This window comes from Oncorhynchus keta, chromosome 28 (assembly GCF_023373465.1).
Source record: "Oncorhynchus keta strain PuntledgeMale-10-30-2019 chromosome 28, Oket_V2, whole genome shotgun sequence".
Classification (NCBI taxonomy): Eukaryota; Metazoa; Chordata; class Actinopteri; order Salmoniformes; family Salmonidae; genus Oncorhynchus; species Oncorhynchus keta.
The window spans coordinates 55,909,905-55,929,368 of record NC_068448.1 but is presented as its reverse complement, the minus strand read 5'-3'; the positions used below and the strand labels follow the sequence as shown (position 1 = coordinate 55,929,368).

The 19,464-nt window shown below is 41.3% G+C and overlaps 1 protein-coding gene across 5 annotated transcripts in view; it reads left to right on the top strand.

Moving 5' to 3' along the window:
• Positions 1-6,163, top strand: part of LOC118361156 (partitioning defective 3 homolog) — a 592,408-nt gene extending 586,245 nt beyond the window's left edge. For all 5 annotated transcript variants that reach the window (XM_052483308.1, XM_052483311.1, XM_052483309.1 and 2 more), the window contains one exon: positions 1,971-6,163. In XM_052483308.1, the coding sequence (XP_052339268.1) occupies positions 1,971-2,433 (463 nt within the window). In that variant the 3' untranslated portion in view covers positions 2,434-6,163. The remainder of the gene's footprint in view (positions 1-1,970) is intronic.
• The last annotated feature ends 13,301 nt before the right edge of the window (positions 6,164-19,464 follow it).

Sequence of the window (19,464 nt, the reverse complement as noted above, 5' to 3'; positions counted from 1 at the left end):
GTATCCTGTCTTCATGTATTTATGTCTTCATGTATCCTGTCTTTGTCTTCATGTATCCTGCTTCATGTATCCTGTCTTCATGTATCCTGTCTTCATGTATTTATGTCTTCATGTATTTATGTCTTCATGTATCCTGTCTTTGTCTTCATGTATCCTGCTTCATGTATCCTGTCTTCATGTATTTATGTCTTCATGTATCCTGTCTTTGTCTTCATGTATCCTGTCTTCATGTATCCTGTCTTCATGTATTTTGTCTTCATGTATCCTGTCTTTATGTATCCTGTCTTCATGTATCCTGTCTTCATGTATCCTGTCTTCATGTATCCTGTCTTCATGTATCCTGTCTTCATGTATCCTGTCTTCATGTATTTATGTCTTCATGTATCCTGTCTTTATGTCTTCATGTATCCTGTCTTTATGTCTTCATGTATCCTGTCTTTGTCTTCATGTATCCTGTCTTTATGTATCCTGTCTTTATGTCTTCATGTATCCTGTCTTTGTCTTCATGTATCCTGTCTTCATGTATCCTGTCTTCATGTATTTATGTCTTCATGTATCCTGTCTTTATGTATCCTGTCTTTATGTCTTCATGTATCCTGTCTTTGTCTTCATGTATCCTGTCTTCATGTATCCTGTCTTCATGTATTTATGTCTTCATGTATCCTGTCTTTATGTATTCATGTATCCTGTCTTTATGTCTTCATGTATCCTGTCTTTGTCTTTGTCTTCATGTATCCTGCCTTTATGTATCCTGTCTTTATGTCTTCATGTATCCTGTCTTTGTCTTCATGTATCCTGTCTTCATGTATCCTGTCTTTATGTATTCATGTATCCTGTCTTCATGTCTTTATGTCTTCATGTATCCTGTCTTTATGTATCCTGTCTTTATGTCTTCATGTATCCTGTCTTCATGTCTTTATGTCTTCATGTATCCTGTCTTCATGTATCCTGTCTTTGTCTTCATGTATCCTGTCTTTATACCTTTGTGTATCCTGTCTTTGTCTTCATGTATCCTGTCTTTATGTCTTCATGTATCCTGTCTTTATGTCTTCATGTGTCCTGCCTTTATATCTTCATGTATCCTGCCTTTATACCTTTGTGTATCCTGTCTTTGTCTTCATGTATCCTGTCTTTATGTCTTCATGTATCCTGCCTTTACGTCTTCATGTATCCTGTCTTTATACCTTTGCGTATCCTGTCTTTGTCTTCATGTATCCTGTCTTTTGTCTTCATGTATCCTGTCTTTGTCTTCATGTATCCTGTCTTTATACCTTTGCGTATCCTGTCTTTGTCTTCATGTATCCTGTCTTTATGTCTTCATGTATCCTGCCTTTATACCTTTGTGTATCCTGTCTTTATACCTTTGGCTATCCTGTCTTTGTCTTCATGTATCCTGTCTTTGTCTTCATGTATCCTGTCTTTGTCTTCATGTATCCTGTCTTTATACCTTTGTGTATCCTGTCTTTATACCTTTGTGTATCCTGTCTTTGTCTTCATGTATCCTGTCTTTGTCTTCATGTATCCTGTCTTTATACCTTTGTGTATCCTGTCTTTATACCTTTGTGTATCCTGTCTTTGTCTTCATGTATCCTGTCTTTATACCTTTGTGTATCCTGTCTTTATACCTTTGTGTATCCTGTCTTTGTCTTCATGTATCCTGTCTTTATACCTTTGTGTATCCTGTCTTTGTCTTCATGTATCCTGCCTTTGTCTTCATGTATCCTGTCTTTATGCCTTTGTGTATCCCGTCTTTGTCTTCATGTATCCTGTCTTTATGTTTATCCTGATTCAATGTCATCATAGATACAGAAAGAAGACCTTGGCAGATCTCCATCTAATTTTTGCCTCATTTCTCCTTTTGTGTTTCTGGTGAATTACGCAACTACAAAAAAAAATCCTATACAACCATGTTGCAAATATTGAAAATAAAAGTGTAGCTCATGAAACTATGTTGTTCTTGTGTCCTCCAGGCAACCTCGTAAGACCCCCAGCACAGTGTCCCAGGAGTCGTGTGACAAAGCCTTCCCGCCGGGCGAGGTCTTCCAGACGGCCAAGGAGAACCCCCGCTACTCAAGCTACCAGGGCTCCAGGAACGGCTACCTGCACAGCGGGGCCAGTGGCTTCAACGCCCGCGTCCTGCTGGAGACCCAGGAGCTGCTGAGGCAGGAGCAGAGACGCAGGGAGCAGTCTGAGGCCAAGATGAGGCTACCGCCGCCACAGGAGGGGGTCCCTGTCACCAACACCGGTTACGATGACATTCACCCAGCCCCGACTCCAACCCTTCCCCAGGATCCAGTCCTGACCCAGGCCCCGATCCCTGTCACAGCCACACCCAAGGGCCCGTACCGCCAGGATGTGCCCCCCTCTCCATCTCAGCTGGCCAGGCTCAACAGGCTGCAGGGCTCAGAGAAAGGACATCCATTTTACTCCTGATGGGCAAAGGAGGGATAAGAGGAACTGGAGGATGGAGGGGTTGATGATTATCACCAGCAATAATATAAGAGAGTCTGGATCTTTTTAAAGTCCGCTAGATCTCTTTGAATGGTTTCAACACAGAGGTTTAATTAATTGTATTTCTATGTTGGTGTTTTTATAACAAACTTTACAGTCAGGATTCTATTCACCCCAATCACTGGTTGTCTGGTCTGTGTCTGCCATCGTGATCTTCCCACTTTAAGTGCCTTGTGGGAAGACTGTTCTGCCTTAAAGGTCGAATGCAGCCGTTTATATCTCAATATCAAATCATTTATGGGCAACAATAAAGTACGTTACTGTGATTGTTTAAAATTAAAATGGTCAAAAAGGAACTAAAATAACTTCTTAGTAAAGAGCAATTTCTTAAACAAGAATTTTGATAGGGAGTGGTCTGAGAAGGGAGAGGAAAACAGAAAACTGGCTGTTATGGCGATGTCACCAGGCAGGCCAAAACTCCATCCCACCAAAGCAGGCTCAAATTTCAGCCGGTCTTTTCAAACAGTTCTTACACTAAAAGGGCATGATCATAATTTTCACAATTTCATAGCATTATTTCAAAATAGTGTGTGAGGTTGTATGCTCTACCAAATCACATATTTGGCTGCACTGGGCCTTTAAGAGTCTAGTCCTCACCCTTCCTGTGGCTTGTGTATTTGGACACCTTCATCATCCTATATTGTATCTACAAAACATTCTGTCAATCAGCACCCCACAGTATTTTCACCCACACATCATGAGCAACTTCTGACAGAAGTGTATACTCCCAAGTGTTTGTGTAGGACCTAGATTGTGTTTGGGTGTGTTTCTGTAGGGTTCTATATGCTGCTGTCAGCATGTGCTGACATAAAGAGCTACTGGGTTAACCAGCATGTCCGAATTCTGGGGTAAGACAACCCTACAGTTCCCAGTTACACTACAGATGAAAATTCCCCCTGGTCTATGACACCCTTCTTATTTAAACTCAGCCTCGCATGCTCTCTCTCTCTCTCTCTCTCTCTCACACTCTCTCTCTCACTCTCTCACTCTCTCTCTCTCTTCCTCTCGCTCACTCTCTCTCACACTCTATCGCTCTCTCTCTCTCTTCCTTTCTCTCACTCTCTCTCTCTCTCTCTCTCTCTCTCTCTCTCTCTCTCTCTCTCTCTCACTCTCTCTCTCACTCTCTTACTCTCTTACTCACTCTCTCTCTCTCTCTCTCTCACACACACACTCTATCGCTCTCTCTCTTCTTCCTTTCTCTCTCTCTCACTCTCTCACTCTCTCTCTCTCTCTCCCTCTCTCTCTCTCTCTCTCTCTCTCTCTCTCTCTCTCTCTCTCTCTCTCTCTCTCTCTCTCTCTCTCTCCCTCTCTCTCTCTCTCCCTCTCTCTCTCTCTCTCTCTCTCTCTCTCTCTCTCTCTCTCTCTCTCTCTCTCTCTCTCTCTCTCTCTCTCTCTCTCACATTTTATCCTCTACCCTTGTTTTTTCTTCTCCTTTCTCTTGTAGTTCTCCTCCTCTCCTCCAAACCCCACATTTCACTGTGGGGTTTCAGGCTGGGTTTCTGTTTGTGCACTTTTTGACATCTGCTGATGTAAAAAGGGCTTTATAAATACATTTGTTTTGACTTGATTTGAACTCCTTTCATCTGGGTGATTCATCAGTATAAACGAGGTCAGGGTTGGGTTATTAATTCATGTAGCTCATGAAACATGTATCTGTGTTGTGTCTGGGCGGCGCTAGTGAGGGGGTGGAGGATGGGTTAGAGGTACAGTGGGAGGGTTAGGGTGTGTGTGTGTGCCATGGTGTTTCTGCCTGACTGTTTGGCCGTTGACTTGGCTGAGTCATTGTAACTAAAGCCTGTAACCAGTCTGTCCTGACCCGTCCGACTGACTGCTGCTTCACATTTTTCATTAAGGTGGTTACCGGGAAACCACCTACTGTTCACTACAACGTTCCTAAACAGCGTCACATACAGCCTCACAGCATGACTGTCTGTCTTTCCAGAGGCCCAGCTAAAACAACAATCTCTGTTTCATTTAATTTCATTCTATTACCGTTCATAAGTAATCAATACTGTCGTAATTCATGTTTCAACTACCGTTGCCATATTTTTTTCTCAACTGTGTGTGGGTGAGAATGTGTGTGTGTGTGTGTGTGTGTGTGGGTGGGTTTGTGGGTGTGTGCCTGTAATGTGATGCCTCCCATGTCTTTGAATATACCTTGGCAGATGTTGAAACAATGGGTGTCAATGAAACGGCAATAGGAGAGGAGTGAAATGAATAAGGCAAGTGGGAGGTGGGAATGAGGCAGTCTGTAAGGGTAGATTGACCCGACTAGCGATGTATTCTATTGCTTCCTCAGAAGTATTCCACTGAGCCGCTGGAACAGACCAGGGCTGGAGAAAAAGCACATTTGACATTTCCATACTTCCATATTCACGCTCTCTCTTTTGCAATTTGTTATCGCTTCCTCTCTTGCTTTCTCTCTCTTTCTCTCTTCGCCCCTCTCTCTCTTTCTCTCTTCGCCCCTCTCTCTCTCTCTCTTTCTCTCTTCACCCCTCTCTCTTTCTCTCTTCACCCCTCTCTCTTTCTCTCTTCGCCCCTCACTCTCTTTCTCTCTTCGCCCCTCTCTCTCTCTCTCTCTCTTTCTCTCTTCGCACCTCTCTTTTTCTCTCTTCGCCCCTCTCTCTCTCTTTCTCTCTTCGCCCCTCTCTTTCTCTCTTCCCCCCTCTCTCTCTCTCTTTCTCTCTTCGCCTCTCTCTCTTTCTCTCTTCGCCCCTCTCTCTCTTCCTGTCTTCGCCCCTCTCTCTTTCTTTCTCTCTTCGCCCATCTCTCTCGCTCTCTCTCTCTCTCTCTCTCTCTCTCTCTCTCTCTCTCTCTCTCTCTCTCTCTCTCTCTTTTCTTTCTTCACCCCCCTCTCTCTCTCTCTCTCTCTCTCTCTCTCTCTCTCTCTCTCTCTCTCTCTCTCTCTCTCTCTCTCTCTCTCTCTCTCTCTCTCTCTCTCTTTGCCCCTCTCTCTCTCTCTCTCACTCTCTCTCTCTCTTTCTCTCTTTGCCCCTCTCTCTCTCTCTCTCTCTCTCTCTCTCTCTCTCTCTCTCTCTCTCTCTCTCTCACTCTCTCTCTCTCTTTCTCTCTTCGCCTCTCTCTCTCTCTTCGCCCCTCTCTCTCTCACTCTCTCTCTCTCTGTCTGTTTGCCTCTTTTCCTCTCTTTCACACTCTCTCACCATAGTTTTATATGCTTCTCAATAAGTGATATCGCCCTCCGTTCCAAACATATTGCTACCGTATTACTCCTTTCTCTGCTTTTTAATGTATTTTCTGGGTTGTAAGGAAGAGGAGGAGTCAGGGGGAAGGGGGAGAATATTCTAACCAAACAGCTGGTTTTGGTGCTTGATGTTTCCACAGTGTTCTGCACATTAGACTTGGAAGTGGATCAAGTACCTGCCATATCCAACGAGTCATTTTTTTGTGTATTGCAAATATTACTTCATGCACATTTTCATTCATTTTTTCAAAAAATTATGCGTTTATTGTTTTAATCATGAGAGAAAAATAGTAATCCTACACTATGTATTTTTATGACTGTTCCTTGTCATCTTTTATAAATGGTAATTAGGTACTATCTATGGTGTTTTCCCAATGACTTATGTAATAAGAACAGTGTGATTGGTTTATAAGAATTGTACCTGGTGTATTAAAAACTCTATACAGCCTCTGTCTCTGTACTGTACATATCACATTGAACTAAATAAATACATTTGGAAGGCTGCTTCCATCCTGGTTACAAGTAACTAGAACTTTGTGGCACAAACAAACAAATGATTACGTCTTTAACAATGTCGTTGTTGTAACAGGCTCACAAAGTATTTCTTGTCTCTGAGTACAACTTCAGTGACGGTGAGTTATGTGGTGAGGACGTTCCAAACTCGCAATATGGACCAGTAAATACAGAGGAAAGAAAGAGAGCAAAAGCATGAGTCCCTTTCTTCGTTTGTGTCCTAAATGGCATAGGGCTCTGGTCAGAACTAGTGCACTATACAGGGAATAGGGTGCCATTGTGGACGCATCAATGTCTTTAATCCTCTGGCTGATAGATCACTGTAATGTTGTTCTCAGAGCTATCACATCACAGGGCTGGCCAACAGGCTAATGGGACGGCTAATGACTCAGTCGGCCTTAAAGATGACTGTCATATTTATGAAGTTCAACTAACTCTCCGGGACCAGCAGGTTCGTAGTGAAGCTGGCCCTGTTCATTTACATACCTTAAGGGAAGAATTCGGCAGTACCTGTATGGTTAGTGAGAAAGTCCATATTGCAAATGTACGGTCCCTTACTAGACGTCCGAAATCGTTTGTAAAATTTGCGGACGGCGTCGGGCCGAGCGGCAGGGCCGGACCTACCAGGAAGTCATCAAATGAACGTTGTCGGACATTCGGTTTCCGTTTTACAAAAATAATAAGATTTATGTCATTTTTCCCATGTCCCGGAAATTCCCACAAGAGGGCATAAGCAATCATATGGCTATTGCTACAAAACATCACGATTCACGACGGGGCCTTATCTCGAAAACTGAAAATATTTAGAAGCCGAAACTCGGTGAGCGTAGGGGCGGCATAATGGGCAGTTGGCCCCGAACAAGATGGCGTCTAGGCCTCAACGGTTTTTGAGTTATGGCCATTTATCTGGGATTAAAGGTCCAAAATGAAAATAGAGAAATTATTTTTCCACTTCACGTCAAAGTCAAGGAGCCTCCGGTGTCAATAAAAAAAGAACCAGCCATTTATCTATCGTCATTTAAGAGAAATCGTACAACGACACCTTGGTGATGTTCACGGATAGGTGTTTTTTTTCAACGGTTACAGATCCAGTTGCAGGTTGTTCTTACGAATCTTTTTAAAGTGTGCTGCGGAGCTCTGCGAGATTTCTGTGATTTTCTATGATTTTCTGAAATAACACACACTCACTAAACCCTCCGTAAATAACTCAGTTCTTAACGTAAAGACTTAAAACTCGGGATTCTGTAAAGGCATACCCCAATCATGATATGAGTTTATTTATAGCTTCCTGTGCCAACCGGAAGTGCCTTTAATGGTGTCACAGTGGCAGTTTCCATGGGTTAAAAAGGTCAGATCTTTTCAAAACTTCATATGTGTGACTAGGTAACCCTCGTGAACTGTAAATCAGTCATTTCTCCCAACAGATGTCAAAGAAAATCTCTCACACGCACACACAGCAAGGATGGAGTGAAAAGTGCGGTTCTCAAAGACACAGAGAGCAGGCAATGGCATAAACATAATAATCTCTAGGCCGTGCCGAGTTCAACGAGATATCCCGCTTGACCGTAGCTCGCTCGGTCTAAGCGCAGCGACCATTAGAAAATTAGGCCCAAAATGAAGCCTGCCCCACAACGTCATTTGCTTTTGGGTGACAGTGAGAGAACCGTTAGGGTGAGAAGCACAATTCGACCTCAGGTACGTTCCTAAGGTCCTTCCGATCCGTGCAAGCCTAACGTTGACCGTGTGGCATTAACCCTTAATAGTTAAAAGAAGGTGTTTACTTCAAATAGTTTGCATTGACTTCTCTCCCCATAGGAATACATTGCCTGAACCCCTAAATTCAACCTGAAGTCTATATGGGTTATGAATGCCGTATGAACCTGTCTTTGATAACAGTCCATCAGGCCAGTATGAGGTCTACCTGTGTTGATTCTAGGCTTCCTGGACCAACCGGAAGTGGTTAAAATCACCCTAAAAGTGTTTTTCCATTACCTGCCTGCAGTTTGATAGACATAGTGCATTCAACCCTGTGTAAATCAGTCAATTCTTAACGTAAGGACTTAAAACTCAGGATTCTGTAAAAGCATAGCCCAGTGAGGATATGTGTTGACTTATAGCTTCCTGTGACAACCGGAAGTGCCTTAATTGGTGTCTCAGGGGCTGTTTCGAGGGGTTAAAAAAGTCAGATCTGTCCAAAACTTCATATGTGTGATTAGGCAACCCCCATGAACTGTAAATCAGTCATTTTTCCCATAAAATTTCAAAGGAAAACTAAATCACACAGACACACAACTTGGAAGGAGGGACGTATTGGGGGTTGTAGAGACAGACAGTGCCTCCAATAGTTAGCTTTGTTCGAGCTAAAAAGAACCGTCAGACCTAGAGTTCCGAAACTTTAGAAACCTGTTCTAGACCTCGGGTCGATAGTGCGTGGTGAGTTAGGTGGCTCTAGAAGGTTCTCGGACCGAGAAATAGCCTCGTACATTTGCAATGATTTCAATTCATTTTGACCATTACGAAAATGGCGACATTTAGAAAAGTCTCAGAGACACAAGACTAGGTGCATTGAAACCGGCTCGGCCCATAGAGACGGACCCCAACGTTTCGGTCCGATAGCTCATTCAAGGACCCCATAGCAAGGCATGGAAAAAAAGTGGATTTTCAGCACCAATTAGGGTTTTACTCGGGCACCGAAGGACCTATCGAGCCGAAACTCGGGATTCGGGGTCGCCTCACATAGGCCTTCACATAATGTCTGACCTGGACCCGCAGCTAGAACGTAACTATGTGTTTTACGTTTTTATTATGTTTTAAACTAATGGCGCTGTGAATTATGGGCCTGCTCTGACATATGTGATAGTTGGCTTCTAAATGAGTTGGAAAAAGTGGGTTTGGTGTCAATTGGTATCAGTTTGGTGTCAGAATGACATCTAATTGACTGGTGGACACTGACTTGCTAGTTGACTTTTGTACATTAGCAATATGTTTAAACGGAGAGGGACCATCACCAAAATGGCATTCTGAAATCAACACAAAAATGGCATCACCATAGTCTCCAGGCTGTGCAGAGTTCAACGAGACGCCCGCTTGACCGTAGCTCGCTCTGAGTGCAGCGACCTTGAAAAAAAAGGCGCAAAAGGAAGGCTGGCCCTCAATGTCATTTGCTTTTGGGTGACAGTGAGAGAACCGTTAGGGTGAGAAGCACAATTCGACCTCGGGTACATTCCTAAGGTCCTCCCGATACGTGCAAGCCTAACCTTGACCCTGTGGCATTAACCCTTAACAGTTAAAAGAAGGTGTTTACATCAAAGAGTTTGCATTGACTTCTCTCCCCATAGGAATACATTGCCTGCACCTCTAAATTCAACCTGAAGCCTATGTGGGTTATGAATGACTTATGAACCTGTCTTCTATGACAGTCCATCAGACCACTATGAGGTCTACCTGTGTCGATTCTAAGCTTCCTGGAGCAACCGGAAGTGGTTAGATTGACCCAAAAGGAGTTTTGATGTACATAACCTTCAAAGGTGAAAATGACTGCATTCAACACTGTGTAGATCATAGATCAGTCAATTCTTAACTTAAAGACTTAAAACTCAGGATTCTGTAAGTGTTTATGTCAATCAAGACATGTGTTTACTTATAGCTTCCTGTGCCAACCGGAAGTGCCTTTAATTGGGTCACACTGTCTGTTTTGAAGGGTTAGAAAAGTCACATCTCTCCAAAACTTCATATGTGTGACCAGGTAACCCTCCTAAACTGTAAATCAGTCATTTCTCCCAGCAGATGTCAAAGAAAAGCTCTCACACGCACACACAGCAAGGATGGAGTGAAAAAGTGTGGTTCTTAAAGACACAGAGAGCAGGCAATGGCATAAACATAATGTCTAGGCCGTGCCGAGTTCAACGAGATATCCCGCTTGACCGTAGCTCGCTCGGTCTGAGCGCAGCGACCATTAGAAAAGTAGGCCCAAAATGAAGCCTGCCCCACAACGTCATTTGCTTTTGGGTGACAGTGAGAGAACCGTTAGGGTGAGAAGCACAATTCGACCTCAGGTACGTTCCTAAGGTCCTTCCGATCCGTGCAAGCCTAACGTTGACCGTGTGGCATTAACCCTTAATAGTTAAAAGAAGGTGTTTACTTCAAATAGTTTGCATTGACTTCTCTCCCCATAGGAATACATTGCCTTTACCCCTAAATTCAACCTGAAGTCTATATGGGTTATGAATGCCGTATGAACCTGTCTTTGGTAACAGTCCATCAGGCCAGTATGAGGTCTACCTGTGTTGATTCTAGGCTTCCTGGACCAACCGGAAGTGGTTAAAATCACCCTAAAAGTGTTTTTCCATTACCTGCCTGCAGTTTGATAGACATAGTGCATTCAACCCTGTGTAAATCAGTCAATTCTTAACGTAAGGACTTAAAACTCAGGATTCTGTAAGTTTCTATGTCAATCAAGACATGGGTTTACTTATAGCTTCCTGTGCCAACCGGAAGTGCCTTTAATGATGTCACAGTGGCAGTTTCCAAGGGTTAAAAAGGTCAGATCTTTTCAAAACTTCATATGTGTGACTAGGTAACCCTCATGAACTGTAAATCAGTCATTTCTCCCAACAGATGTCAAAGAAAAGCTCTCACACGCACACACAGCAAGGCTGGAGTGAAAAAGTGCGGTTCTCAAAGACACAGAGAGCAGGCAATGGCATAAACATAATCTCTAGGCCGTGCCGAGTTCAACGAGATATCCCGCTTGACCGTAGCTCGCTCGGTCTGAGCGCAGCGACCATTAGAAAAGTAGGCCCAAAATGAAGCCTGCCCCACAACGTCATTTGCTTTTGGGTGACAGTGAGAGAACCGTTAGGGTGAGAAGCACAATTCGACCTCAGGTACGTTCCTAAGGTCCTTCCGATCCGTGCAAGCCTAACGTTGACCGTGTGGCATTAACCCTTAATAGTTAAAAGAAGGTGTTTACTTCAAATAGTTTGCATTGACTTCTCTCCCCATAGGAATACATTGCCTGCACCCCTAAATTCAACCTGAAGTCTATATGGGTTATGAATGCCGTATGAACCTGTCTTTGATAACAGTCCATCAGGCCAGTATGAGGTCTACCTGTGTTGATTCTAGGCTTCCTGGACCAACCGGAAGTGGTTAAAATCACCCTAAAAGTGTTTTTCCATTACCTGCCTGCAGTTTGATAGACATAGTGCATTCAACCCTGTGTAAATCAGTCAATTCTTAACGTAAGGACTTAAAACACAGGATTCTGTAAAAGCATAGCCCAGTGAGGATATGTGTTGACTTATAGCTTCCTGTGCCAACCGGAAGTGCCTTAATTGGTGTCTCAGGGGCTGTTTCGAGGGGTTAAAAAAGTCAGATCTGTCCAAAACTTCATATGTGTGATTAGGCAACCCCCATGAACTGTAAATCAGTCATTTTTCCCATAAAATTTCAAAGGAAAACTAAATCACACAGACACACAACTTGGAAGGAGGGACGTATTGGGGGTTGTAGAGACAGACAGTGCCTCCAATAGTTAGCTTTGTTCGAGCTAAAAAGAACCGTCAGACCTAGAGTTCCGAAACTTTAGAAACCTGTTCTAGACCTCGGGTCGATAGTGCGTGGTGAGTTAGGTGGCTCTAGAAGGTTCTCGGACCGAGAAATAGCCTCGTACATTTGCAATGATTTCAATTCATTTTGACCATTACGAAAATGGCGACATTTAGAAAAGTCTCAGAGACACAAGACTAGGTGCATTGGAACCGGCTCGGCCCATAGAGACGGACCCCAACGTTTCGGTCCGATAGCTCATTCAAGGACCCCATAGCAAGGCATGGAAAAAAGTGGATTTTCAGCACCAATTAGGGTTTTACTCGGGCACCGAAGGACCTATCGAGCCGAAACTCGGGATTCGGGGTCGCCTCACATAGGCCTTCACATAATGTCTGACCTGGACCCGCAGCTAGAACGTAACTATGTGTTTTACGTTTTTATTATGTTTTAAACTAAAGGCGCTGTGAATTATGGGCCTGCTCTGACATATATGATAGTTGGCTTCTAAATGAGTTGGAAAAAGTGGGTTTGGTGTCAATTGGTATCAGTTTGGTGTCAAAATGACATCTAATTGACTGATGGACACTGACTTGCTAGTTGACTTTTGTACATTAGCAATATGTTTAAACGGAGAGGGACCATCACCAAAAGTGACATTCTGAAATCAACCCTAACGAGCCATGGAGATGAACCAGAATCACTGCCCAGCTATCCCGAGTTCATCGGGCCAGTCAATTTCACATTCCTGCAGGATTTTTATAGCATGACAAATTCGTGATGGTACCTGCCCATTGAACCATATTGCAAATGCACAGTGACTTTGCAAAAGTGAGAAAACATAAACAAATGGACATGATGAAATCAACACAACGAGTGATGGAAATGTACAACTATCACTGCTCAGCCATCCTGTGTTCATCAGACCAGTCAATTTTGCATTTTTGAGCATGTCAAATTTCATATGGTAAATGCACATTGAAACATATTGCAAATGCGCGCGCACTTGCAATATGATTCTATAGTGTAAAAACATCACCTAATGGACATGATGAAATCAACACAACGAGTGATGGAAATGTACAACTATCACTGCCCGGCCATCCTGTGTTCCCATAGCGAGCATTAATATCAGAATGACCGGTAAATGCATTTACAACCATATTTTTATTTTTGGGTTACCAGTTGCACAACAATGCACGTGCATTTGCAATATGATTCTATAGTGAAAAACATCACCTAATGGACATGATGAAATCAACACAACGAGTGATGGAAATGTACAACTATCACTGCTCGGCCATCCTGTGTCCATCAGACCAGTCAATTTTGCATTTTTGAGCATGTCAAATTTCATATGGTAAATGCACATTGAAACATATTGCAAATGCGCGCGCACTTGCAATATGATTCTATAGTGTAAAAACATCACCTAATGGACATGATGAAATCAACACAACGAGTGATGGAAATGTACAACTATCACTGCTCGGCCATCCTGTGTCCATCAGACCAGTCAATTTTGCATTTTGCATGTCAAATTTCATATGGTAAATGCACATTGAAACATATTGCAAATGCGCGCGCACTTGCAATATGATTCTATAGTGTAAAAACATCACCTAATGGACATGATGAAATCAACACAACGAGTGATGGAAATGTACAACTATCACTGCCCGGCCATCCTGTGTTCCCATAGCGAGCATTAATATCAGAATGACCGGTAAATGCATTTACAACCATATTTTTATTTTTGGGTTACCAGTTGCACAACAATGCACGTGCATTTGCAATATGATTCTATAGTGAAAAAACATCACCTAATGGACATGATGAAATCAACACAACGAGTGATGGAAATGTACAACTATCACTGCTCGGCCATCCTGTGTCCATCAGACCAGTCAATTTTGCATTTTTGAGCATGTCAAATTTCATATGGTAAATGCACATTGAAACATATTGCAAATGCGCGCGCACTTGCAATATGATTCTATAGTGAAAAACATCACCTAATGGACATGATGAAATCAACACAACGAGTGATGGAAATGTACAACTATCACTGCTCGGCCATCCTGTGTCCATCAGACCAGTCAATTTTGCATTTTTGAGCATGTCAAATTTCATATGGTAAATGCACATTGAAACATATTGCAAATGCGCGCGCACTTGCAATATGATTCTATAGTGTAAAAACATCACCTAATGGACATGATGAAATCAACACAACGAGTGATGGAAATGTACAACTATCACTGCCCGGCCATCCTGTGTTCCCATAGCGAGCATTAATATCAGAATGACCGGTAAATGCATTTACAACCATATTTTTATTTTTGGGTTACCAGTTGCACAACAATGCACGTGCATTTGCAATATGATTCTATAGTGAAAAAACATCACCTAATGGACATGATGAAATCAACACAACGAGTGATGGAAATGTACAACTATCACTGCTCGGCCATCCTGTGTCCATCAGACCAGTCAATTTTGCATTTTTGAGCATTTCAAATTTCATATGGTAAATGCACATTGAAACATATTGCAAATGCGCGCACTTGCAATATGATTCTATAGTGTAAAAACATCACCTAATGGACATGATGAAATCAACACAACGAGTGATGGAAATGTACAACTATCACTGCTCGGCCATCCTGTGTTCCCATAGCGGGCATTAATATCAGAATGACCGGTAAATGCATTCACAACCATATTTTCATTTTTGGGTTACCAGGTGCCTATTTTCAATCACCAGTTGCACAACATGCGTATCCATCAGAATATTTTAAACAGTCCATAAAGCACTCAGGACTGCCCCCATAGATAGAGGACCGTAGTAGGGTACTCCCATAGCGGGCATGGATAATAGGAGTCCCGGTAAATGCATTTACAACCATATTTTAATTTTTGGGTTACCAGTTGCACAACAATGCACGTGCATTTGCAATATGATTCTATAGTGAAAAACATCACCTAATGGACATGATGAAATCAACACAACAAGTGATGGAAATGTACAACTATCACTGCTCGGCCATCCTGTGTTCATCAGACCAGTCAATTTCACATTCCTGCAGGATTTTTATAGCATGACAAATTCGTGATGGTACCTGCCCATTGAACCATATTGCAAATGCACAGTGACTTTGCAAAAGTGAGAAAACATAAACAAATGGACATGATGAAATCAACACAACAGGTGATGGAAATGTACAACTATCACTGCTCAGCCATCCTGTGTTCATCAGACCAGTCAATTTTGCATTTTTGAGCATGTCAAATTTCATATGGTAAATGCACATTGAAACATATTGCAAATGCGCGTGCACTTGCAATATGATTCTATAGTGAAAAACATCACCTAATGGACATGATGAAATCAACACAACGAGTGATGGAAATGTACAACTATCACTGCTCGGCCATCCTGTGTCCATCAGACCAGTCAATTTTGCATTTTTGAGCATGTCAAATTTCATATGGTAAATGCACATTGAAACATATTGCAAATGCGCGCGCACTTGCAATATGATTCTATAGTGTAAAAACATCACCTAATGGACATGATGAAATCAACACAACGAGTGATGGAAATGTACAACTATCACTGCCCGGCCATCCTGTGTTCCCATAGCGAGCATTAATATCAGAATGACCGGTAAATGCATTTACAACCATATTTTTATTTTTGGGTTACCAGTTGCACAACAATGCATGTGCATTTGCAATATGATTCTATAGTGTAAAAACATCACCTAACGGAGATGATGAAATCAACACAACGAGTGATGGAAATGTACAACTATCACTGCTCGGCCATCCTGTGTTCATCAGACCAGTCAATTTTGCATTTTTGAGCAAGGTCAAATTTCATATGGTAAATGCACATTGAAACATATTGCAAATGCACGTGCACTTGCAATATGATTATATAGTGAAAAAACATCACAAAATGGACATGATGAAGTCAACACAACGAGTGATGGAAAGGAACAACTATCACTGCCCGGCCATCCCGAGTTCATCAGGCCAGTCAATTTTGCATTTCTGCAGGATTTTTGAGCATGTCAAATTTCTTACGTCATTTGGCCCACAAAAAAATCCTTATGCACAATTTAAAAAAATATATAAAAAATATGATAATAAAATTGGACAAAAGTATATTCATACAGTTCTTACACATGTGTAATTGACAAAAAAATTGAAAGAATTTCAAAAACGGTCCAGAAAGCACTTTTTTAAGGGTGTGTGAAGTTTTTACAAAATTTTGACATTTTTGACTTTTGACTTTTGACTTCCTATGAAATCATATTGGAATTGGACAAAACATATTCCTTATGCGCATGTAAAAAAAAAAAAAAAATTATGATAATAAAATTGGACAAAAGTATATTCATACAGTTCTTACACATGTGTAATTGACAAAAAATCGAAAGAATTTCGAAAAACGGTCCAGAAAGCACTTTTTTATGGGTGTGTGAAGTTTTTTACAAAATTTTGACATTTTTGACTTTTGACTTTTGACTTCCTATGAAATCATATTGGAATTGGACAAAACATATTCCTTATGCGCATATAAAAATTTAAAAAAAATATGATAATAAAATTGGACAAAAGTATATTCATACAGTTCTTACACATGTGTAATTGACAAAAAAATCGAAAGAATTTCGAAAAACGGTCCAGAAAGCACTTTTTTAAGGGGTGATAAGTTTTTGAAAAAAAGTTCATTTTTTCAAAATTTTACTTTTGGACATTAATTTGGGTTACATCTCCAATATGAAAAACCCCGGTGGAGCGCATTTGCCCCCTGTTGAATTTTTAAAGTGTTACAACTGGCAATTACCATATGGCATTTGCAATACACTTTGCATGAATCAACGCCGAATTGGGTGGTATTGGCCAATGTGTATATGGTTTGTCCGATGCCAATGACATGCCATTCATTTTTGTCCAATACAGGGGGGTATTCCCTTACATACCTGAAGGAGTCTGCGAGAAGTACTGTACTTCTGTCAGATCTTTGGCTGGGAGAAAAGGGGGAGATATGTTGAAGGGATCAGTCTGTTCTGAATGGAAAGGGAATGCTCTATGTTCGAGGAGAGTGTTCAACTCGCTGTGGCTAAAGATATACTGTAACTCTCTCTCTGATATATTGTAACTGTACTTCTCTCTCTCAGAGAACCAGAGAGGATCCACCTGCGTATTAGTTCAACATTCAATTTCTACACTGAACGAAAATATAAACACAACATGTAAAGTGTTGGTTCAAAATAGAAGATGCCAGAGATGTTTATTTCTCTCAAATGTTGTGCACAAATATGTTTACATCCCTGTTGTTGAGTATTTTTCCTTTGCCAAAATAACCAATCCACCCTGACAGGTGTGGCGTTTCACGAATCTGATTAAACAGCATGATCATTACACAAGGGCATCTTGTGCTGGCGACAAAAGGTCTCTCTAAAATGTGCAGTTTTGTCAAACAACACAATACCACAGATGTCTCAAGTTTTGAGGGAGCGTGCAATTGACATGCTGGCTCCAGGAATATCCACCAAAGCTGTTGCCAGAGAATGTAATGTTAATTTCTCTACCAAAAGCCGCCCCGTCATTTTGGAGAATTTGGCAGTACGTCCAACCAGCCTCACAACCGCAGACAACGTGTATGGCGTCGTATGGGTGAAAGGAGTGCCCCATGGTGGCGGTGGGCTTATGGTATGGGCAGACATAAGCTACGGACAACGAACACTAGTGCATTTTATTGATGGCAATTTGAATGCACAGAAATACATGATGAGACCCTGAGGTATATAGCCTCATTATTGTTATTTTATTTTATAGTGTTACTTTTTTTTTTAAACTTTAGTTTATTTTATTAGTTCTTTATTTCTTTTTGCAAATATTTTCTAACTTTTAAACAGTTCTGCATTATTGGTTAAGGGCTTGTAAGTAAGCATTTCACGGTAATACCGGTTGTATTCATCGCATGTGACAAATACAATTTGATTTGATTAAATAAATGTATTTCAATTGACTGATTTCGTCATATGAACTGTAACTCAGTAAAATCTCTGAAAATGTTGCATTTATATTTTTGGTCAGTATAGTTAAGATGTAGGATCTTAATTTGATCATTCTTTTGTTTGCTGAGAATTTTCATACACAGCAGGAAACGCAAACTTGTAGTATATTCAAGGTTTAAAATGGCTTCTAATGTTTGTCATTTCCACTTGAAAATGTCAGACTTTATTTGCCCTAACAAGATCTTACATCAGTAGTTTAACACTCACTTTCTAGTTAGTTCATCATTCACTTTCTAGTTTGAAAGTACTACTACTTTCTATTCCAGTGCTGTCATATTAAGTATCTCTTGGCATTCGGTGATGTCAAGCTGGTAAAGGAGACAAAATGATTGATTGATATAAAAAAACAGTTAAGAAAATATACAAAAGAGGCAAAAAAAGCCTTGGCTGTGTGCTTAGGGTAGTTGTCCTGTAGGAAAGTGAAACTTTGCCCCAGTCTGAGGTCCTGAGCGCTCAAGAGGAGGTTTTCATCAATGATCTCTCTGTATTTTGCTCCGTTCATCTTTCCCTTGATCCTGACTAGTGTCCCAGTCCCTGACACTGAAAATCATCCACACAAAATGATGCTGCCACCACTATGCTTCACCGTAGGGATTGTCGTGTCTTTGGCATCATTAAAGGTGAAGACTTTTATTTTATTAAATCAATTCTCTGTAATTATTATTACGTGATGAAACTAATCATATAAATTTAATTTACTAGGAAGTCGGGGCACCACGGAAAATCTTCAGATTACAAAGTTATCATTTTCCGAATATAACACTTCAGATATTTTAATATCTGATCAATTAGTCTTCTATTAATGAATGATTCTTTACCTTACGTCAGTCGGTTGGTTATCTGCACGAACCCAGCCTAAACCATGAATCATCCGTATACCAATTGGCTCAATCTTTTATTTACTAACTAACTAAATAATCACAGAAATGCATACCAAACAAACAGTAGCTATTGGTTACTAACAATGATAGGGAAGATTCCCTAGTGGGCTAAGCCGATATGACGGCTTGGTGGACAAAGGAAAGGGGGTGTGGACCAATAAAGGAGCGGGAGAGACAAAATGGCTCTAACGGTTTTCTAGGTGTGAAGGAGAGTCGGACCAAACCGCAGCGTGTAGATTGCGATCCATGTTTAATAAACAATGTAAACACGAATAAACACAAACACTACAAAACAATAAACGTACCGAAAACCGAAACAGCCTATACTTGTCAACTAACACAGCGACAGGAACTAAAGACAATCACCCACGACAAACTCAAAGAATATGGCTGCCTAAATATGGTTCCCAATCAGAGACAACAATAAACACCTGCCTCTGATTGAGAACCACTCCAGACAGCCATAGACTTTGCTAGATACCCCACTAAGCTACAATCCCAATACCAACACCAAAACCCCAAGACAAAACACACCACAATACAAAAATCCCATGCCACACCCTGGCCTGACCCAATACATAAAGATAAACACAAAATACTTCGACCAGGGCGTGACAATGGCTTCACTACACAGTGGATAATTATATTAATTGAAATGCTAATCCTTTGCACCTGAACGCTCGCTCATTCGGGAATAATTTAAATGAATATA